This window comes from Geotrypetes seraphini, chromosome 14 (genome assembly GCF_902459505.1).
Source record: "Geotrypetes seraphini chromosome 14, aGeoSer1.1, whole genome shotgun sequence".
NCBI lineage: Eukaryota > Metazoa > Chordata > Amphibia > Gymnophiona > Dermophiidae > Geotrypetes > Geotrypetes seraphini.
The window spans coordinates 75,198,803-75,218,663 of NC_047097.1; the positions used below are offsets into that span (position 1 = coordinate 75,198,803).

General features: G+C 37.1%; 1 protein-coding gene across 10 annotated transcripts in view; it reads left to right on the forward strand.

The window, feature by feature from the left end:
- Positions 1 to 18,768, forward strand: part of KIF23 (kinesin family member 23) — a 203,697-nt gene extending 184,929 nt beyond the window's left edge. For all 10 annotated transcript variants that reach the window (XM_033920429.1, XM_033920430.1, XM_033920431.1 and 7 more), the window contains 2 exons: positions 4,122 to 4,192; positions 18,194 to 18,768. In XM_033920429.1, coding sequence (XP_033776320.1) covers positions 4,122 to 4,192; positions 18,194 to 18,209 — 87 coding nt within the window. In that variant the 3' untranslated portion in view covers positions 18,210 to 18,768. The remainder of the gene's footprint in view (positions 1 to 4,121; positions 4,193 to 18,193) is intronic.
- Positions 18,769 to 19,861: the final 1,093 nt, after the last annotated feature.

Sequence of the window (19,861 nt, forward strand, 5' to 3'; positions counted from 1 at the left end):
TGGTACTCCTGATTTCATTGGGTACGGATGAGAAAAATTATTTGAATAGTTGACTGAATAAGTGCGATAAGTCAAATAAGACTTAAACTATTGGGGAGTAAGACCAGTAACTTGAAGATCTTCTAGGCGTTGCAACAAGATTTTATGATCCACCAGGTCAAAGACTGCCGACATACCTAAGGAGAACAAAACAACATCTCGACCACTGTCCAGTATCTGGCTTATATGATTTATCAATCAGAGGAGAGAGTATTCAGTAGAATGGTTTGAACGAAACCCTGTCTGACAAGGGTGTATGTAATGCATTTGTTTTTGTTAGGAAATCTGATAGCTGAAACGCAACTGATTTTTCCACAATCTTGGAAACAAAAGGCAGATTGGAAATTGGCCTGTAATTAGACACATTGTTGGGTCCAATCTATGTGTCTTCAAGAGAGGAGTGACTACTGCATTTTTTCATTCTGAAGGAAAGTCACCTGTAGAGAGACTATTGTTGACCATTGATAATAATGGTTCAAGAAGAGGTTCAATAAGACGTGATAAAAGAAATGCAGGCACGAGATCAGTTGGAGGTGATGTATATTTCAAGTGTGTTATTAATTTATTCAGAGGTATCTGATTGAGAGTTAAAAGAGGTAAGTAATGCAACTGGCACTGCAGATTGTGAAGTTGTAGAATAAGAGCATTTGAGAGAGTCCCATTTTCAAGGTTGTCACCTATAGAGAAAGCAGGCGGAGAAAGAACTGGGACCAGGGAGTCTTGAACCATAATTTTATCATGAAATCCCTTTGCAAATTCTTCAGCACTAAGAGTTGCTGAAGAGTTGGAAGTAGATAGTTTGGAGAGAGAATTCAACTGAAAGAGATAAGATGAATTTAGGTTGTGTTTAAGAATGTCAGAGACTTAAGTACATTTAGTGTTATGCAACATATATGAATAATGTATTGAGGTATTTTTAAAATTCTGTAAGGTCATTATTGAAGGATTACATCACCAATAGCATTCAGTGCTACGAAGCTGGTGATGCAGAAGAATCAAACCTGAATGATACCAAGGCTTGAAATCACCATGTTTAATGGAAACTAGACAGAGAGGGGCATAGTCGTCGAGAGCAGACCTAAGAGTCGTATTCCAGATGTTAATTTGGTCAGTCAACGAGCGAGAGGAGTAATTATCAGGAAAAGATTCACAGTGACTAAAGAATATTTCAGGAGTTAAGATCTTGAGTTTCCTGACTTGTCTTGCTGAAGAGTCTGAGATAGGTGAAATTTCTGAGTTAACAATAGTATATGTGAACTCCTGGAGTGTATGGTCTGACCAAGGAATCGGCAGAACATCTGGAATAGAGAAGTCCGGAGCAGAGGTCTCAGAGATTAGGATAGTATCTAAGAGGTGACCAGCAAAATGTGTTGGACTTCTTACAATTTGAAGAAGTGAAGAGTCGTGGAGAAAGATACAGAAATAATTTGTTAAAGGATCAAGTTGAGCGTCACAGTGTATATTTAGGTCACCTAAGATGAGCAAAGGTGAAGTTGACGTGAGATGAAAGCTGATGAGTTCCTGCAAGGACATCAGTGATGAGCGTATGACCAGTGGCGGATTGTAAATAAGAAGTAATGTCATTTGAAGGAGAAGTTATTTTTAAAGTGAAATGTTTGAGAACTGCTGAGTGAAAAGTACGTTGATCCTGAATCAGCACAGTGATTTTAGAGGAAAACAGGAATGCCAAGCCACCGACCCGGCAGCGTTTACAGTGGCAACAAAAGAATCTATAACCAGGGGGACAAGACTGCTGTAAGAGAGCCTCCTTACCAGGAGATAGCCAAGTTTCTACAAGGGTGAGAATATCAGGGTGTTCTTTTTCCAGGTATAACTGTAGCAGCTTATAAGTTTGGTAAGGGATTTAAAGCTTGCAAGTCTTAATATTCTTTCTTTTCGATCTAAAATTCATTTGGTTCAATTTTCTTTCTGAAGGTCTCAGACAGCTCTTTTGATCTCACCATGGTGTTCACTTTCAATGCAGCAGTCATGAGCACACCAAACTAAATGTCTGAGGTTTAAGTAACGCAAACCTCCTTCAAAATGCTGAGTAATGACGTTCTAATCATGTGCATCTGATGTGATACACATGTGTGATTTGAGCCACTTTAAGTGGGAGGATATATGGGGTGTCCTAATTTATTCCTCAGTTATAATACACATTTTTGTGGATATATTTTGTTTTATGAGTAAATCAAAGAAACTTTTTGTTGTTTACCTGCAATTACATCACTTTCCCAAAAATTTTTAAAAAAAGATTCGACATCGATATGTGAACGTTTCTTAAAAAAGAACTGAATATTTCCTAATTTTTCCACATGACTGTATAAGCAGAGCCCACTCTACATGAACCATTTCCAGAGTGTTTTGCAAAATGTTTGATTGTAACTGTTAGAATGGATTTATGCACACTTCATTGTCTTCATACATTTGAGCGGTAAATTTTTTGCATCAATGTTTGTTTTTTTTAAATTCTTTATTCATTTTTACATCTTACAACAAATGTATCAGAAAATATCATTTGAACTTATACAATAACATTTGATTAGCATTCATATAAAACTTAAATTATAAAATTTAAACCCCCCCTCCCATCCCTACTAATTTATATATCATATATTTCTTATACTCTAAACATTTAATATCAGATCAGATCAGAAAACCCTCCCTCCCCATCCCTCACTTTACAATTGTACCAATAAGGGAAAAATGATATTTACTCATCACAATATTCTATTAATGGATCCCAAACCTCCTGAAATTTATTGAAAATTCCTTTTTGCGTAGCTAGTGTTCTTTCCATCTTATATATATGACACAAAGAGTTCCACCAGAAACTGTAGTTAAGTCTACTCCAATTTTTCCAATTAAATGTAATTTGTTGAATGGCTACTCCTCTCATAATAAGTAATAACTTATTATTTTTTGCAGAAATTTGACTTTTCTTCCTCATTGACATTACAAATAATATAGTATCATAGGATAAAGCCACAGGATTTTCCAACAAAAATTTATTTGGCCCCCAAATTGATTTCCAAAAAGCCAAAATGAATGGACAATAGTATAGTAAATGATGCACTGATGTTGATCATAATTGATTGATACTGTGTAGTATATTGCACAGAATATACAACTTGAGGCTATGCAAATAGATGAGGATTGGCCATTGGTGGTGGTAAGAAAATCTGCCAGTATTGGAAATCTTTAGAAATACAGTGAAACATTGGAATCCAAACTTAATCCATTCCAAGACCATTTTTCCCATTTAAAATAATAGAAACTGGATTAATCTGTTCCTGGATCCCACAAACTCAAATTTTAACAGTAAATACACTGGATTTTAAGGTAAAATATTAACAAATAATAATAATACAGTACAGAGTTTTCCTCACAATACTACACAAAGGCAAAAATCACACACTACAGCTTCCATCAATGAACTGAATGACGTACGGGTGGCCCGAGTGCTGGGGAAACATACGCACAAACACACATGAACAACTTTTTGTCATGATTAAATGCCATTTTTCTATTAGTCATACAACAAATAGTAATGGGAGGGGGGAGGGATACAAATATAGGTTTTCTTATTATGAATGAAGAGATTTGAGGGAGGGTGGAGAGAGAGTTACATTTCTATGTTTAGATTATAATGATAAGATATGCAAGTGCTCTGATTAATTGTGTTTATTATGATAGGTTGTACACTTGATGAAAGTTTTAAAAATGAATACAGAATTAAAACAAAAAAACAATGTGCAGGGTGTTCAGTTTCTAAAGCAGCATTCGGATTCTGGGGCACGAACACACACGAACAACGTGTAGGGCGTTTGGATTCCGGGGCAAAATTTGCTTGAATTTTTAGCTCAGATTCCAAGTTGTTTGAATACTGGGGTGTTTTGATTTCAAGGTATCACTGTAAAAGGCTTTGAAGAAGTTAACATAGCTGGATAGTATTTGACTCCCTCATCCAGGAAAGATTTTAAGGCCTTTCATTCTTTAATCCTCTGCAGTTTCTCTACTTCCTGCATTAATCTGCAAACATGCACTGCTTTTGCATAACGTGTCTGTTTTGTGTGTAGTGTTCATTAGCTGTCGAGATGAGATCTGGGTCAAATCTGGGACCTGGATACCAGCACCATGGAATACCCAAGTAAGTATTTGTTTCATTTCACATTCCATTTCTTTGTTTACCTGACTTCATGAGACAGATTCCAAGTAGTTAAAATTAGTCTGACACAAGTTGCTATTTCTTTTGAGACTACAGTCATGGAAAAATTTTAGATTTGCTGACCTAAACTCCCCTGGACATGGGTCCTGCTATAGAATACTTGAATCAAACACTTAGATCTGTTGTCAGGAATGAATACATACATGAATTAAATTAATTGAGTCCTTTTTACCAAAAAGAAATCCCATTTTCTTACAATATGAACCAGTCATTCATGGTGGTAAAATTGTAGAATCTTGAGTGTCCCAAAGGTAGTTCCTTGAGCTTAATAACTTAACCTTCTTCCATATATATATTGGTGCTAATCATAGTAACATAGTAGATGACGGCATCTAGTCTGCCCAACCTGATTCAATCTAAAAATTTGTTGGGGGTTTTTTTTGTTCCCCCTCCTTAGCTATTTCTGGGCAAGAATCCAAAGCTCTGCCTGGTACTGTTCTTAGGTTCCAACTACTGAAGTCTCCGTCAAAGCTCACTCCAGTCCATCTACACCCTCCCAGCCATTGAAGCCCTCCCCAGCCCATCCTCCACCAAAAGGCCATATACAGACACAGACTGTGCAAGTCTGCCCAGTACTGGCCTTAGTTCTTTAATATTTACTATTTTCTGATTCTAGATCCTTGGTGTTCATCCCACGCTTCTTTGAACTCAGTCACCATTTTCCTCTCCACCACCTCTCAGGAGCGCATTCCAGGCATTCACCACCCTCTCCGTAAAGAAGAATTTCCTTATATTGCTCTTGAGTCTACCACCCCTCAACCTCAAATTATGTCCTTTGGTTTTACCATTTTCCTTTCTCTGAAAAAGATTATGTTCTACGTTAATACCTTTCAAGTATTTGAACATCTGAATCATGTCTACCCTGTCCTTCCTTTCCTCTAAGGTATACATATTCAGGGCTTCAAGTCTCTCCTCGTACGTCTTTTGTTGCAAACGTCCTATCGCAAACCTAAAACGCATACATTATCAGATTTAAATATGACTAACTTTATATCATCCCTTCAGATAGTCCAGACGTGTGAATACATGCATTCCTACCAGCAGATGGAGACTGAGAAATACTAGCTTGCAAAAGACTGCACAGGATGTCTTTCTGCTGCATTTTGAGCTAGTTGTAGATACGATAGCATAAGAACATAAGAATTGCCATACTGAGATAGACCGAAGGTCCATCATGCCCAGTATCCTCTTTCCAATAGTGACCAACCCAGGCCCCAAATACCTAGCTAGAGCCCAAGTAGTAAAACAGATTTTATGCTGGTTATCTTAGGAATAGCCAGTGGATTTCCCCAAGACATCTCAATAATGGCCTATGATCTTCTCTCTTAGGAAATTATCCAAACCTTTTTAAAACCCCGCTAACAGATTTCACCACATTATCCGGCAATGAATTCCAGAGTTTAATTACATGTTGTGTGAAGAAATATTTTCTCCGGTTTGTTTTAAATCTACTACTTAGTAGCTTCATTGCATGCTCCTTAGTCCTAGTATTTTAAACAAGCGATTCACATCTACCCTTTCTATTCCACTCATGATAGATGTCTATAAAAAACTATCATCCCTGAGCCATCTGTTCTCCAAGCTGAAGAGCCCTGGGAATATACAAATAGGCATCTTGAAGATCTATGGAAGAGACTCAGGAATGACTAGTAAAAAAATTATGGAAGATAGTTAGCATGCCCTGTACCAAGGCATCACTCAAAAGGAGATGAAGACTCCAAAATATAGTTATTAAAATCATTTACGAGAAAAAATACGATCATGTCACTCCGCTTCTTCAAAATGTCCATTTGCTCCCTGTCACCCATAGGATTTTGTTGCTTACATTTAAAATTAGATGTGAGCACACACCAGCATTTATTGATTGTATGCTAATACCATACTCCCCCTCTAGATCTCTATGTTCTGCCAATCAAAATCTTCTATTAGTCCCCTTGATAAAGTTTCTCATGAAAGGCTCCTTAGAAAATTAAATAATCATGGGATAGGTAGCAAAGTTCAGTTGTGGATTAGGAATTGCTTATTGGACAGAAAACAAGGTAGGGTTAAATGGTCATTTTTCTCAATGGAGGAGAGTAAACAGTAGAGGGGTGGGAAATTTCATGGTGACGCCAGAAAATATTTCTTCACCGAAAGGGTGGTTGATTGCTGGAATAATCTTCCACAACAGATAATTGAGGCAAGCAGCGTGCCAGATTTTAAGAAAAGATGGGATTGGCATGTGGCATCTCTTCATGGAGGTAGTTAGGGGGTGGGCCATTAGTGTGGGCAGACTAGATGGGCCGTGGCCCTTTTCTGCCGTCATGTTCTATGTTTCTAGAGTACCGCAAGGGGTCTGTACTGGGACCGTTGCTAGTTAACTTATTTATAAATGATCTGGAAATTGGCTTGACGAGTGAAGTGATTAAATTTGAAGATGAGACTAAACTGTTCAAATTTGTTAAAACGCATGCGGATTGTGAAAAATTGCAGGTGGACTTTAGGAAATTGGAAGACTGGGCGTCCAAGTGGCAGATGAAATTTAATGTGGACAAATGCAAAGTGATGCACATTGGGAAGAATAACCCAATTCACAGTTACTGGATGCTAGGATCCACCTTGGGGGTTAGTGCCCAAGAAAATGATCTGTGTCACCGTAGACAATACGATGAAATCTTCCGCCCAATGTGCGGCGACAGCCAAAAAAGCAAACAGAATGCTAGGAATTATTAAAAAAGGATGGTTAACAAGACTAAGAATGTTATACTGCCTCTATCGCTCCATAGTGCGACCTCACCTGGAGTATTGTGTTCATTTCTGGCCTCCTTATCTTAAGAAAGATATAATGGTGCTAGAAAAGGTTCAAAGTTTCAAGTTTATTAGGATTTGATATACCGCTTATCAAGGTTATCTAAGCGGTTTTTACAATCAGGTACTCAAGCATTTTCCCTATCTGTCCCGGTGGGCTCACAATCTATCTAACGTATCTGGGGCTATAGAGGACTGAGTGACTTGCCCAGAGTCACAAGGAGCAGCGCGGGGTTTGAACCCACAACCCCAGGGTGCTGAGGCTGTAGATCCAACCACTGCGCCACACACCAAGATGATAAAGGGGATGGAACTTCTCTCGTATGAGGAAAGAGGAAAGACTAAAGAGGTTAGGGCTCTTCAGCTTGGAAAAGAAACCGCTGGGGGGAGATATGATTGAAGTCTACAAAATCCTGAGTGGAATAGAATGGGTACAAGTGGATCAATTTTTCACACCATCAAATATTACAAAGACTAGGGGACAATGGATGAAGTTACAGGGAAATACTTTTAAAATCAATAAGAAAAAAGGAAAGTGAATTGATTAAATGTTAATGTTATTAATTGAAAGTTATGTAGAACATGAAATTGGTTTTTAAATGGAAATTCAAGCGTTGATTAAGAATATTATCTTGACAACAAGAGTTATGTTTTATTTCTTTTATTGTAAAAATAATAAAAGGATTTATGATTGGTCAGACATAATTTTAGAAACTTGATCTAATTGGAAAAGGAATAAAATGGGCTTTATTAAATACTTTTTGATATAAATAAGTAGGATTTCATTATATATAGGGGTAATTATTGAGGGAATACTTGATTTGTAATATGTTAAAGTATAAGTTTATTACTTTTAAGTATATTCAAGGGAAAGGGATGAGGGAAGTTGCCTGGGGGAGGGGGTATTGTGATTACTAATCCTATGTGTGTTCCAAGGCAGTCAATTTATGTAGGGGGTGGGGGAGGGATAAGGGAGGAAGGTTTTTCAAAAAAGGGATTGAGAGGATTTGGAAAGGAGAAATTTCACTTTAAAAGTTTTAACAATGGTACATTGGTGTCTATTCATATTAAGTTAAATAAATTTAAAATATATTGTTGGATTATGAATCTGGGAGAAAAAAATTATAATGGAGATTAAAATCTTTTCATTAAATGTCAATGGCCTTAATCATCAAATAAAAAAGAAAAAAAATGCTGGCCTTCTTAAAACAACAGAATGCAGATATTTGTTATATACAAAAGAAACACCTATCATTAATAGAGTCAAAAAAATTGGAAGGGGGATGGGTTAAACAGTTTTTTTGCTTCTGCAATTGGGAAAAAAGCTGGGGTTGCCATATTAATAAATAAAAATGCACAGCTAATTTTCAGTTGATTGATTTTGATCCCTTGAGTAGGTGGGTTCATGTGAAAATGAGCATGGGAAATAATACCCTGGATTTGCTTAATGTGTATGCTCCAAATACGAATCAGAATGAATTTAAAAAAAAGTTACAACAATTGATACTCCCACTGGCCGCTTCTAATTTAGTGGTGGCTGGAGATTTCAATGCTGTCATGGATTCATTAATGGATAAAAAAACCAAGTAAAATAATGAAATCATTAGGATTAGATAATTTGGTTCAATCTTGTGATTTGAAGGATATATGGCGGATACTTCATTTTGATGATTGGGAATTTTCTTTTTGCTCACAAGCTCATAAATCCTTTTCAAGAAGATTATATTTTTGTCTCAAATCACTTAGGATCAATGAAGGCTTTTGTCACTTGTACTATCATTTTGTCTGATTATGGAAGTGTATGGATTGAATTTTAAGTTTGATGAGCAAGAATATAGCAGGTCTATAGAGATTCAATAATACATTGATTGCGGATTCAAATTTCCTTGATGAATTTAAATTAAAAATGATTGAATGTTTTCAAATTAATACTTCAGAAGAAGAAGACACAGTCAAAGAGAATGAAAAACTTTTATTGAAAAAAATAACAGAAATGTGTGAGCAATGGAATCCATTACATCTTTCTTGGTGGGGAAGAATTCAAACAATTAAAATGATGGTATTGCCTGTGGTTTGTTATCAAATGAGTATGATACCAATATTTTTTTAGGGGTCATTTTATAAAAAACTTAACAATATTCTTACAAAATTTGTTTGGTTTGGGAAAAGACCAAGAATCGCTTTAGTATCATTACAAAGACCAATTGTGGAAGGGGGGGTAAATTTTCCAAATTTTTATAGGTATCATCAAGCCTATATTTTAAGACAGGGTATGTATTGGATCCTCCCAGATCTCATGGAAAATGTACCAGATTGGCTGTATTTAGAATGGCAGCTCCTGTTCCCTTTATATCCAGAACATCTAATTACCATAACAATGCCTAGGAGATATAAAGATAACAGAATCTTTTTAGATACTTGGAAAACATTGAGATACATAAGTAACCTATCACCAGAACCAATAGCTAAATCTCTAAATCAATCAATATGGGTAAACTCCAGGATCAGAATTGGCGGATTTAAAATCGTCTGGAAACAATGGATAAATGCAGGAATAAGAACATTGAATGATGTCATATCAGAAGGTTCCTTGCTTAGTTTTTCACAATTGCAAAATAAATTTGGACTAAATAAAACACAATATTTTAAATGGATGCAATTGAAGCAAGCCATTCAGGTAGGGTTCCCTGAATGGAAAGATCTTAATACCCAATATAGTTTGCAAGTTTTATGTTTCCAGGCGGATTTCTTGGGACACCAAGCCACAAAATGGTATAAATTAATATATGGATTTCTAAATAAAAAAAAGAAAACTGGACTTAGGGATATTTGGAGCATTGAGATTGGACAGACAATTTCTGCATCTCAATGGCCAAGATTCTGGTCCTGGAGATTAAGATTAACAAAGTCAGCATCTATGAGTCAAACATGGATATTTTTATTACATAGAGTGTTATGGACCCCGACGCGCTTGCAAAAAATAGATAATACTAGATCTAATAGATGCTGGCATTGTAAAATAGAAGTAGGGACATTAGATCATTTAATTTTTTTTTGTCCTTGCATAAAAGCCTATTGGAATTTAATTTGGCCCCAAATTAACATATTACTAGAAAATCATATTGGTCTCTCATATGATACCATATTATTTGGTACTGCAATGAGAACACAAAGTCCAATATCAGCAAACAATAACAAATTGCTTTTAATATTGACAGGAGTTGCCATGCAGCAAATCACACAAAATTGGAAGGATTATACCAAGCTAAATTATACATTCTGGTGGAACTCGGTGTGTCACATATACAAAATGGAGAAAATATTGGCATTACAACAAGGAAATATAAAAAATTTTAAGAAAATATGGGATCCATTGACAAAATATTCTAAAGATCAGATATCTTAACACATTGATAATAATAATATAGGGTTAGGGAGGGAAATATAGAAATTAATATGAGGAAAAATGAAAAAACAAATAACAGGGGAAAGGGATTCAATATATATGATATGATATTGTACATACAACTATAATTATTATAAACTAAATATTATGCTATTTATTTATTGTAAGAATGAAAATTTTATAAATAAAAATTTTTAAAAAAAATACTTCAGAAGAAATTACCGTAGAAATATTATAATAATAATAATTTTATTCTTATATACTGCCAAAGCCATAGAAGTTTGAGGCGGTTTACAGTAAGAAGCGCTGGACAATCAGCGAAGAGGTTACAATCAAAGTCAGCAATATAATCTTACATAATGAAAGAATTTGAAAGCTATATAGTTCTTATGGTTACTGGTTGAATAAGCAGAGCTGTGTGGATTCTTAGTTTACAAATCTATTGAACAAACTCGTTTTTACCAGTTTTCTAAAATTGAAGTAGGATGATGAGAGCGTGAAGCCGTTACTAAGCCAATCGTTCCATTTGCATGCCTGGAATTCTGTCCAAGAAACTTTTGTAGTGGCAGGCTTTTATTGTCGGATAGGTGAACAGATGTATTCTTCGTGTGGGCCTAAGATAACTTGCTAGAATGAAGTGGGAAATCAGGTAAGTGGGGGCCAGCCCAAATATTGATTTATAATACAGACAAGAGAACTTAAACAGGCTGCCTTAAGGGGCAGCCAATGGAGTCTTTGATAGTAGGGGCTTGTGTTCCCATTTCTTCAGCCTAAAGATCAGTCAAACTGCTGAATTTTGAATGACTCTGAGTCTTAGAATGGGTTTTTTGAAGGATCCCAAGTAAATAATGTTGCAATAATCGAGCAAGCTCAGGATGGAAGATTGAACCAGTAAACAGAAGAATGGTGCATCAAAGTATTATCTGATGGTTCTGAGTTTCCATAGTACCGAAAAGCATTTTTTTTGACTAATAAATCTGTGTGAGCATTTAAAGTGAGTTGGTGGTCCAGGGTGACTCCCAGGATTTTAATGGAGTGGTCAATAGGGGATGCATTTAAGGCTAACATGAGAGGAAATATTATTTCATATTCGGTGTATATTAGAAAACAACTTAAAAAACAATTTTCTGATTTGGAAAAAGAAATTAGACATTTGGAAGCTAAATTAGTTGATAAATGGGAGCAAAGTACCCTGCAGGCTTTATTAAAAGCAAAGGGTAAATGTAATGAGATATCATCAAAATTTGTAAGGAATGATTTGTTTTCCCAACAAACTTTGTATTATGGAAGTTCAAATAAGGTGGGAAGATTATTGGCAAATTATCTTAAAGCAAAGAAAAGAAGAACAAAAATTATTGCAATAAAGGATGAGAAGGGAGAGATACATATTAAAATTGGAAGCATTTTAAGTCAATTTCTAAATTTTTATAAAAACCTATATGCTTTTGAGCCTTATGAAAATAGAGAAAAAGATGGTTTAGATTTTTTGAATCTAATTGAGGGGCCGAAAATTCCTGAACATATAAAAAAAAAGTTTAGAAGAGCCTATATCATTAAAAGAAGTAGAAACAGCGTTGAAGTCTCTTAAAGTTGGATCCGCTCCAGGTGGTGATGGTTTCACGGTAGAATTTTATAAATCATTTCAAATTACCCTATACCTCATTTATTGAAATTGTATCAGGCTCAACTAAATAAGGGTTGCATTACAGGTACTATGGCGGAATCATTGACTATAGTTTTGCCAAAACCAAACATAGATCCCACATTGGTTTCAAATTACAGGCCTATATCATTAATTAATGTAGATGGGAAACTTTTGGCTAAGACTTTGGCTTTACGTTTAGCCAAGGCTCTCCCTTTTATTATTGATATGCACCAAACTGGATTCAGTGCTGGAAAACATTCATCTAATAAAACAAAATTGGCTTTTCATATGTTAAATTTAATATAAGCCATGAAAGATCCGGCCTTTTCTGTATTCTTGGATGCAGAGAAAGCCTTTGATCGGGTGGAATGGACCTTCATGTATCAAGCTATGAAATGGTTTGCAATAGGTTCAAGATTTATACAAATGATTCAAACATTGTATAGCTCCCCTGTTGCAAAATTATATATTAATAATAATTTGCGGAAGGGAGTTAAACAGGGTTGTCCCCTATCTCCTTTGTTTTTGATACTGTTTTGGAACCCTTGTTATTAGCTATTCAGCAAGAAAAGGAGATACAGGGTATTCCTTATTTAGACTGGGAATACAAAGTCTCTGCATATGTAGATGATATTTTGCTTCATTTGAGAAATCCAGAAACAACCATTCCATGCTTACTTGATTTGATTGAGAAATTTGGAAAATTTTCAGGGTATATGATAAATTGGAGTAAATCTGAAGTATTTCCACTAAACATGTATTGTACAAAAGGCTTGTTTGATTCATTTTCTTTTCTATGGAAGGAAGATGGATTAAAATATTTGGGTATTTGGATAAAAAACACGCTGGAAGACACAATGAAAGAGAATGAAAATTTTTTATTGCAGAAGGTAACAAATGTGTGAGCAATTGAATCATTACATCTGTCTTGGTGGGGGAGAGTTCAAACTATTAAAATGATGATTTTGCCTGTGGTATGTTATCAGATGGGAATGTTACCAGTTTTTTTTAAGGGGTCCTTTTATAAAAAGTTAAATAGGAATCTTTACAAAATTTGTTTGGTTTGGCAAAACTCCTAGAATTGCTTTAGTATCTTTACAAAAATCAATTGCAGAGGGTGGGGTAAATTTTCCCAATTTCTATAGGTATCATCAAGTCTATATTTTGAGACAGGTTATGTATTGGGTCCTCCCAGAGCTCATTGATAATACTCCAGATTGGTTGTGGTTGGAATGGCGACTCATGTTCCCTTTGAGACTATCATCTTAGTATTAAAATGCCTAGGTTATATAAAGAAAACAAAATATTTATGGATACATGGAAAACTCTCCGATTTGTTAATAATTTAACGCCTATTCCAATCTATAAAGCAACTAATCAAATTATATGGTTAAACTCCAAGATTCAAATTGGCGGATTTAAGGTCATCTGGAAGCATTGGATGATTGCAGGTATACGAATTTTGGGCGATGTTATTTCAAATGGTAAGCTGCTTGACTTTTCACAGTTGCAACATAAATATGGTCTTAATAAATCACAAAGCTTTAGATGGTTGCAACTGAAGCAGGCTATTCAGAAGGGTTTCCCTGAATGGATAAATCTCAATCAGTATAGTCTGGAATTCTTAAATATAGAAACATAGAGTATGATGGCAGAAAAGGGCCAACGGCCCAACAAGTCTGCCCACTCAAGAACCCTCCCTCCTCGAGAATCCATCTTATAAGCATTCCTCTGGAGCGACCCCACCAGAGAGTCCCATTGTCCCTTGAAGTTGAGCGTGGTACTGTCCTCAACTACCTGACGTGGAAGACCATTCCATCGATCAATTACCCTTTCGGTGAAGTATTTCCTGGTGTCCCCATGAAATCTTCCCCCCCCCCCCCCTGAGTTTTAGTGGGTGCCCTCTTGTCACCGTGGGACCCGTAGGATAAAAGATATCTTCCTCCACCTCAATGCGGCCTGTGACGTATTTGAATGTTTTTATCATGTCCCCCCCTATCTCTGCGCTCTTCGAGAGAATATAAGCACAGCCTGTTTAGATGTTCTTCATATGGGAGATCCTTGAGTCCTGAAACCATCTTAGTGGCCATTCGCTGAATCAACTCCATTATCTTCACATCCTTTTGATAATGTGGCCTCCAAAACTGAACACAGTACTCCAGGTAAGGTCTTCCCATGGATCTGTATAACGGCAGTATAACTTCAGGCTTTCGGCTGATAAAGCTTCTTCTAATGCATCTCAGCATTTGTCTAGCCTTTGCTGATGCTTTCTCCGCCTGATTGGCAACTTTCATATCATCCCGGATGATTACTCCCAAGTCCTGTTCTGCTGCAGTTCTTGTTAGGTTTTCACCATTCAGGGTGTACGTTCTGCATGGATTTCCGTTACCAAGGTGCATTACCTTACATTTTTTGGCATTAAAATTCAGTTGCCAAGTACTGGACCATTGTTCTAGTAAAAGTAAGTCCTTTTCCATGGTGTTGGGCATGGTTGCGCCATTAGGTTCTGCCGCGCTGCCCACAACATTGCATAGTTTAGCGTCATCAGCGAATAATGTAATTTTGCCTTGGGTCACCAGGCTACACAGTGGTATAAACTGATAAATGGATTTATAAATAAAAAACCTAAAAATGGACTTAGGGACATCTGGATCATTGAGATAAAATATCAAATTACTGCGTCTCAATGGCCACGAATTTGGTCTTGGAGAATGAGATCTACAGTCGCCATACAACATATTACCAGTAATTGGAAAAATTACAGTAGACTTAACTATACCTTTTGGTGGAATTTGTTGTGCCACATTTACAAAATGGAAAGAACAATTGCCATACAAAGAGGGAATTATAATAATTTTAAAAAGATTTGGGGGCCATTGACAATTTATTGCAATGATTAAACACCATTATCCATTAAAAGTACACTTATTCATAGGGGGGAGGGTATAAAGTTGTATTAAGGTTTGATCAATTGATAATATTTATGATCATTTTGATTAAAATATTTGTGGGGAGGGGAGGGTATAAATTTATGTTTTTAAGATGATGTTAAAAGAAATACAAGTGATGTTTACAAGGTTTAAATGATTGTAATATTGTGTTCTTGATGTAAGATGAAAAAATGAATAAAAAATTTGGAAAAAAAAGAAAATCAATAGGAAGAAATATTTTTTCACTCAGAGATTAGTTAAGCTCTGGAACACGTTGCCAGAGGTTATGGTAAGAGCGAATAGCATAGCTGGTTTTAAGAAGGGTTTGACAATTTCCTGGAGGAAAAGTCCATAGTCTGTTGTTGAGAAAGACATGGGACAAGCCACTGCTTGCCCTAGATCGGTAGCATGGAATGTTGCTACTCTTTGGGTTTTGGCCAGGTACTTTGTGAACTGGATTGGCCACCGTGAGAATGGGCTGCTGGACTTGATGGACCTTTGGTGTTATGTTCTTCCAATTGTCTGGAAATGGATGCTTTTCTTATGGATTGACAAACAAGTTTCTCTACACATTCCCTCCAATTCTGTTTGTCAGGAAATCTACAAGACCAGAGCACCATGATTCTTATCACTTTTCATTGGCCATGGTTCCCTCTGCTCCTACAACTAGGTGTTCAGGAACCCAACACTGCTCACACTTGCCACAGAAACAGTGATGCATGTCCCTTAATATTATGCAAAATATAGATAGCAGATGTAAATTTGAAAAAATCAGAGAAATAGCAATCGTCACTTTAGAAAATTTTTTTTCTAATTCTTTATTCATTTTTAAAAACTTACAAAAAGTGTAACAGCATATATAACATTTTAAACTCAGATAGAACACTTAATATTCTGTTAAAATCCTTATCAGAATTTATCCCCTCTCCCCCCTAATCAATAACATTCTTTAAATTCAAGAAAACCTACCATAATCTCCATTCCTATATACCTTACTTTAATAATCAAACCAAAATACCCTTCCCCACCTTGGACATGCATATTTAAGGGGGAAAATAATATTCAATCATTACAATATTTTGTTAATGGCTCCCAAATCTCCTGAAATTTTCTAAAATTCCCCTGCTGTGTGGCTATTATCCTTTCCATTTTATAAATGTGACATAAAGAGTTCCACCAGAAACTGTAATTCACTTTACAAATTAACAAATAAACCCCCTTTTATGAAGCTGCATTAGGGTTTTTTATTGCAGGTTGTAGCGGTAAAATTCTATGAGCACCAGAGCTTTTACCACCATGGCCAGCGATGACAAACCCTAACATGGTTTCATAACCCCCCCCCCTCTTTTCTGAAGTCACATTAGCCATTATCGCCAGCCGTGGCAGTAAAAGCTCGGGCGCTCATAGAATTCCTATGAGCGTCAGAGTTAATATTGTTGCGGCTTCATAAAAGGGGAGCCTAAAGAGGGGGAGGAAATAAAGCAAAAAAGGAAAATAAGATGCCATTTTATTGGACTAATACATTTTTCAATTAGCTTTCAGATGCCAGAACCTCTTTTCTCAGGACAGTAAAGTATACTGCTGTTACAGTAGCCTATCCTGACCTAAGGAAGGGGGGGTTTGGTCTCTGAATTAGTCAAAAATGTATTACGATTAGTCCAATAAAAGGATCACCTTATTTCCATTTTCTATTTATAAATATTTATCAACACAGCTACAATATTACTTTATCCTAAAGCAAAAAAAGAAATAGAATTTTTTTTCTACCTTTGTCTTCTCTGGTTTCTGCTTTCTTTATCTTCTCTTCACTCTTTCTTACATCCACTGTCTACCCACTCTGCCCCTTCGATATGGTATCTTCTTTCCTATACCCCTTCCAGAAACTGTCTGCCTTCCCCTTCCATCTCTCCCTTCACCCCCATTGGTCTGGCATCCCTCATCTTCCCTTCCCTCCCCAATGGTCTGGCATCTCTCCTCTTCCTTCTTTCTCCCATACCCCCATGGTCTGGTATTTCACTCTTTCCTTTCCCTCATCCTTCTCAATTTATTTTCTGCATCTGTCTAGATTAAATTCTTACTACTCAGTCTTTAATTTCCCTTTTCACTGTATCTAGCTACAGCTTACCACCTCTTTCCCTCACCCCCTCCAGTACTTCACTAACTTTATATTCTTCCCTCCATTCAGCATGTGCCTGTTTTATTTATCCCCTCCTTCCATCATGTGCCCTTTCTCTACCCTTTCCATGCAGCATCTTTTCCTCTGTCTACTTCCATCCAGCGTGCCCCCTTTCTCTTCTCCCCACTTCCATCTAGCATCTGCTCCCATCCCCACTAACATCCAATGTCTGCCCTTTCTCTCTCCATCCACTCCTCTTCCATCAGTATCTGCCCCTATCTCTCCCTCCATCCCAATTCCATCCAGTATCCTTCCCCTCTCTATCCCTCTTCCTGCATACCAATTCCATCAGAATCTGGTCCTTTCTCTCCCTCCACCATCCTTCCATACGTCTTCTGCTGCCTTCTCCCTCCCTCCACCCTAATGCCATTGAGTATCTTGCCCCTTCACCTCCCCACCACAGCTGTATTCTTTCCAAAACCAGCAGCAGCAGCTGTAAACCTGAAGGCAGTCATCGATCGTGGGACCTTCCTGCACCTCCCCAGGTTGCTGGCTCTGCTCTGACACAAGGAAGTGACTCGGAGGGGGTGGACCTGGTGCAGGAAGGTCCCGCATTGACTGGTTCAAGAAAGCAGTAGCCGAGTAGGGCAGGAGGTTCCAGATCCAATGTGCTGGCTTTGCACCCCAGTAGCAATGGCTGTAAACTTAAATCCAGTCATCACAGGACCTTCCTGTACTTTCCCGCGACTGCCGGCTGTTCTCCAGAACAAGGAAATGACATCGGAGGGGGTGGAGGTGCAGGAAGGTCCCGTGATGACTGAATTTAAAGTTTACTACCACTGGTGCTGGTTCAGGAAAGCAGCAGAGTAGGGCGGGAGGTTCTGGACACGGTGTGCTGGCTGTGCACCCCCTTAGTTGTATAATCTCCTAAATGCAGCTATATCTAGGTATTTGATAGTTTATTTTTTCAGGGTCTTTGTTTCAGGAAAATGTGAAGTTAACTAACTTTAAGTATCTTTTGTACCATTTTATTCGACAGGCGCAGAAAACCCTGAGTTCCCCAGGAAGAAGCCTGTTCATACGACATCAGAAGGGATTTTTTTGTGCTTTTGTCTGTGCTGCTGGCATGATTCCTTATGCCTTTATATTAATGTGCCAGTTAAGTGAGCATTATGTGTCCACAGCCTCAGAATTTTTATGGGTTTCTTTCTTGAAGAAGAAACTTTTTTACTCTAAACACTGAGGCATTTGCTTTCTCTCGGAGAATTCTAGATTCAATCATGACTGTTTTTCTATAGGGTTTTACATGTGTATACTGCTATATGGCTTTCAGTTTTGGAAATGTGTTTTGTTTTGTTTTTAAATAAAGAAACATTTGCTGCTATTTTTCTAACTGCAAAAAAAGCACTTTAGAAATGATTTTCTTCCACAGTAACTCCAGTCAGGTCACACAGTCAGCAAATTCTGAAATATCCATGGATTCCTAGCTGCCTGGTTAATGTAATATGATTACAACCATGATGCTTAATGATCCAGAAATAAACCAGAACTGGTGTTTTTATAGATATGCAGATTTTCTGTAAACATGTTAATAAAGTATTCTTTACAAGGCTGTGAAGCGGAATATATTTTCAGTCAGCTGTGACAATGGAATTGTGTAAATATAGTTACGTGTAACACATGGCACATACATGGTACTTCTTTATTCTTATTTTTATCTACCCTTTCCCACAATTTACAAATCTTATTTCTATGACTTTATTTCAAAAACACTTTAAAAATATAATTTCCACCTTAGAAAGGATACAGACCCAACCCAGGCAGTGTTTCAACTCTATCGTCTTCCTCAGAGGTTCTAACTCTTAGACTAGGTGGATAGAGTGTAAAATAGAGAGCACTTCAAATGGTCATAGAAACATGATGGCAGATAAAGGCAAAATAGCCCAGTCGCAGTAACCATTCTCTCTCTCTCTGTGATCCCACGTGCCTTTTGAATTCAGACAGTCTCTGTTTCAACCACCTCTTCTGGGAGACACTTCCATGCCATCTATCATCCTTTCTGTAAAAAAAAGTATTTCCTTAGATTACTCCAGAGCCTATCACCTCTTAACTTCATCCTATGCCCTCATTGCAGAGTTTCTCCCCTCTCCCGCCTTTCCTCCAAAGTATACAGATTGAGATCTTTGTCTATCCCCATACACCTTATAAAAAGGATGGAGTCGGTTCATAGGAAGGCTACTAAAATGGTGTGTGGTCTTCATGATATCTTTTTGAAGGTGCGGCCTCCAGAATCGAACACAATATTCTAAATGAGGTCTCACCAAAGTCTGGCATCACGAACATCTATGCTGCAGTATTTCTCTTATTTGGTTTCCTGCCTGTTTATCTTAATGCAGACTGGTTGGTTTTGTTTTTATGAGTATTGTCCAGCAGCTGTGTCCTAGCTGGATAAAGGCTAAGGACTTAGCATTTAAACTTTAAACAGAGGCATCCTTTAAGGGGATAGGCCAGGGAGTGATATCGGAGCCAGGCAAAATTGGAGACATAAGAATAGCCTTACTGTGTCAGGCCAAAGGTCCATCAAGCCCAGTAGCCCGTTCTCACAGTGGCCAATCCAGGTCACTATTTTCTGGCCAAAACACAGAATAGCAACATTCTCACAGTGACCAATCCAGGTCACTAGTATCTGGCCAAAACACATAGAAAC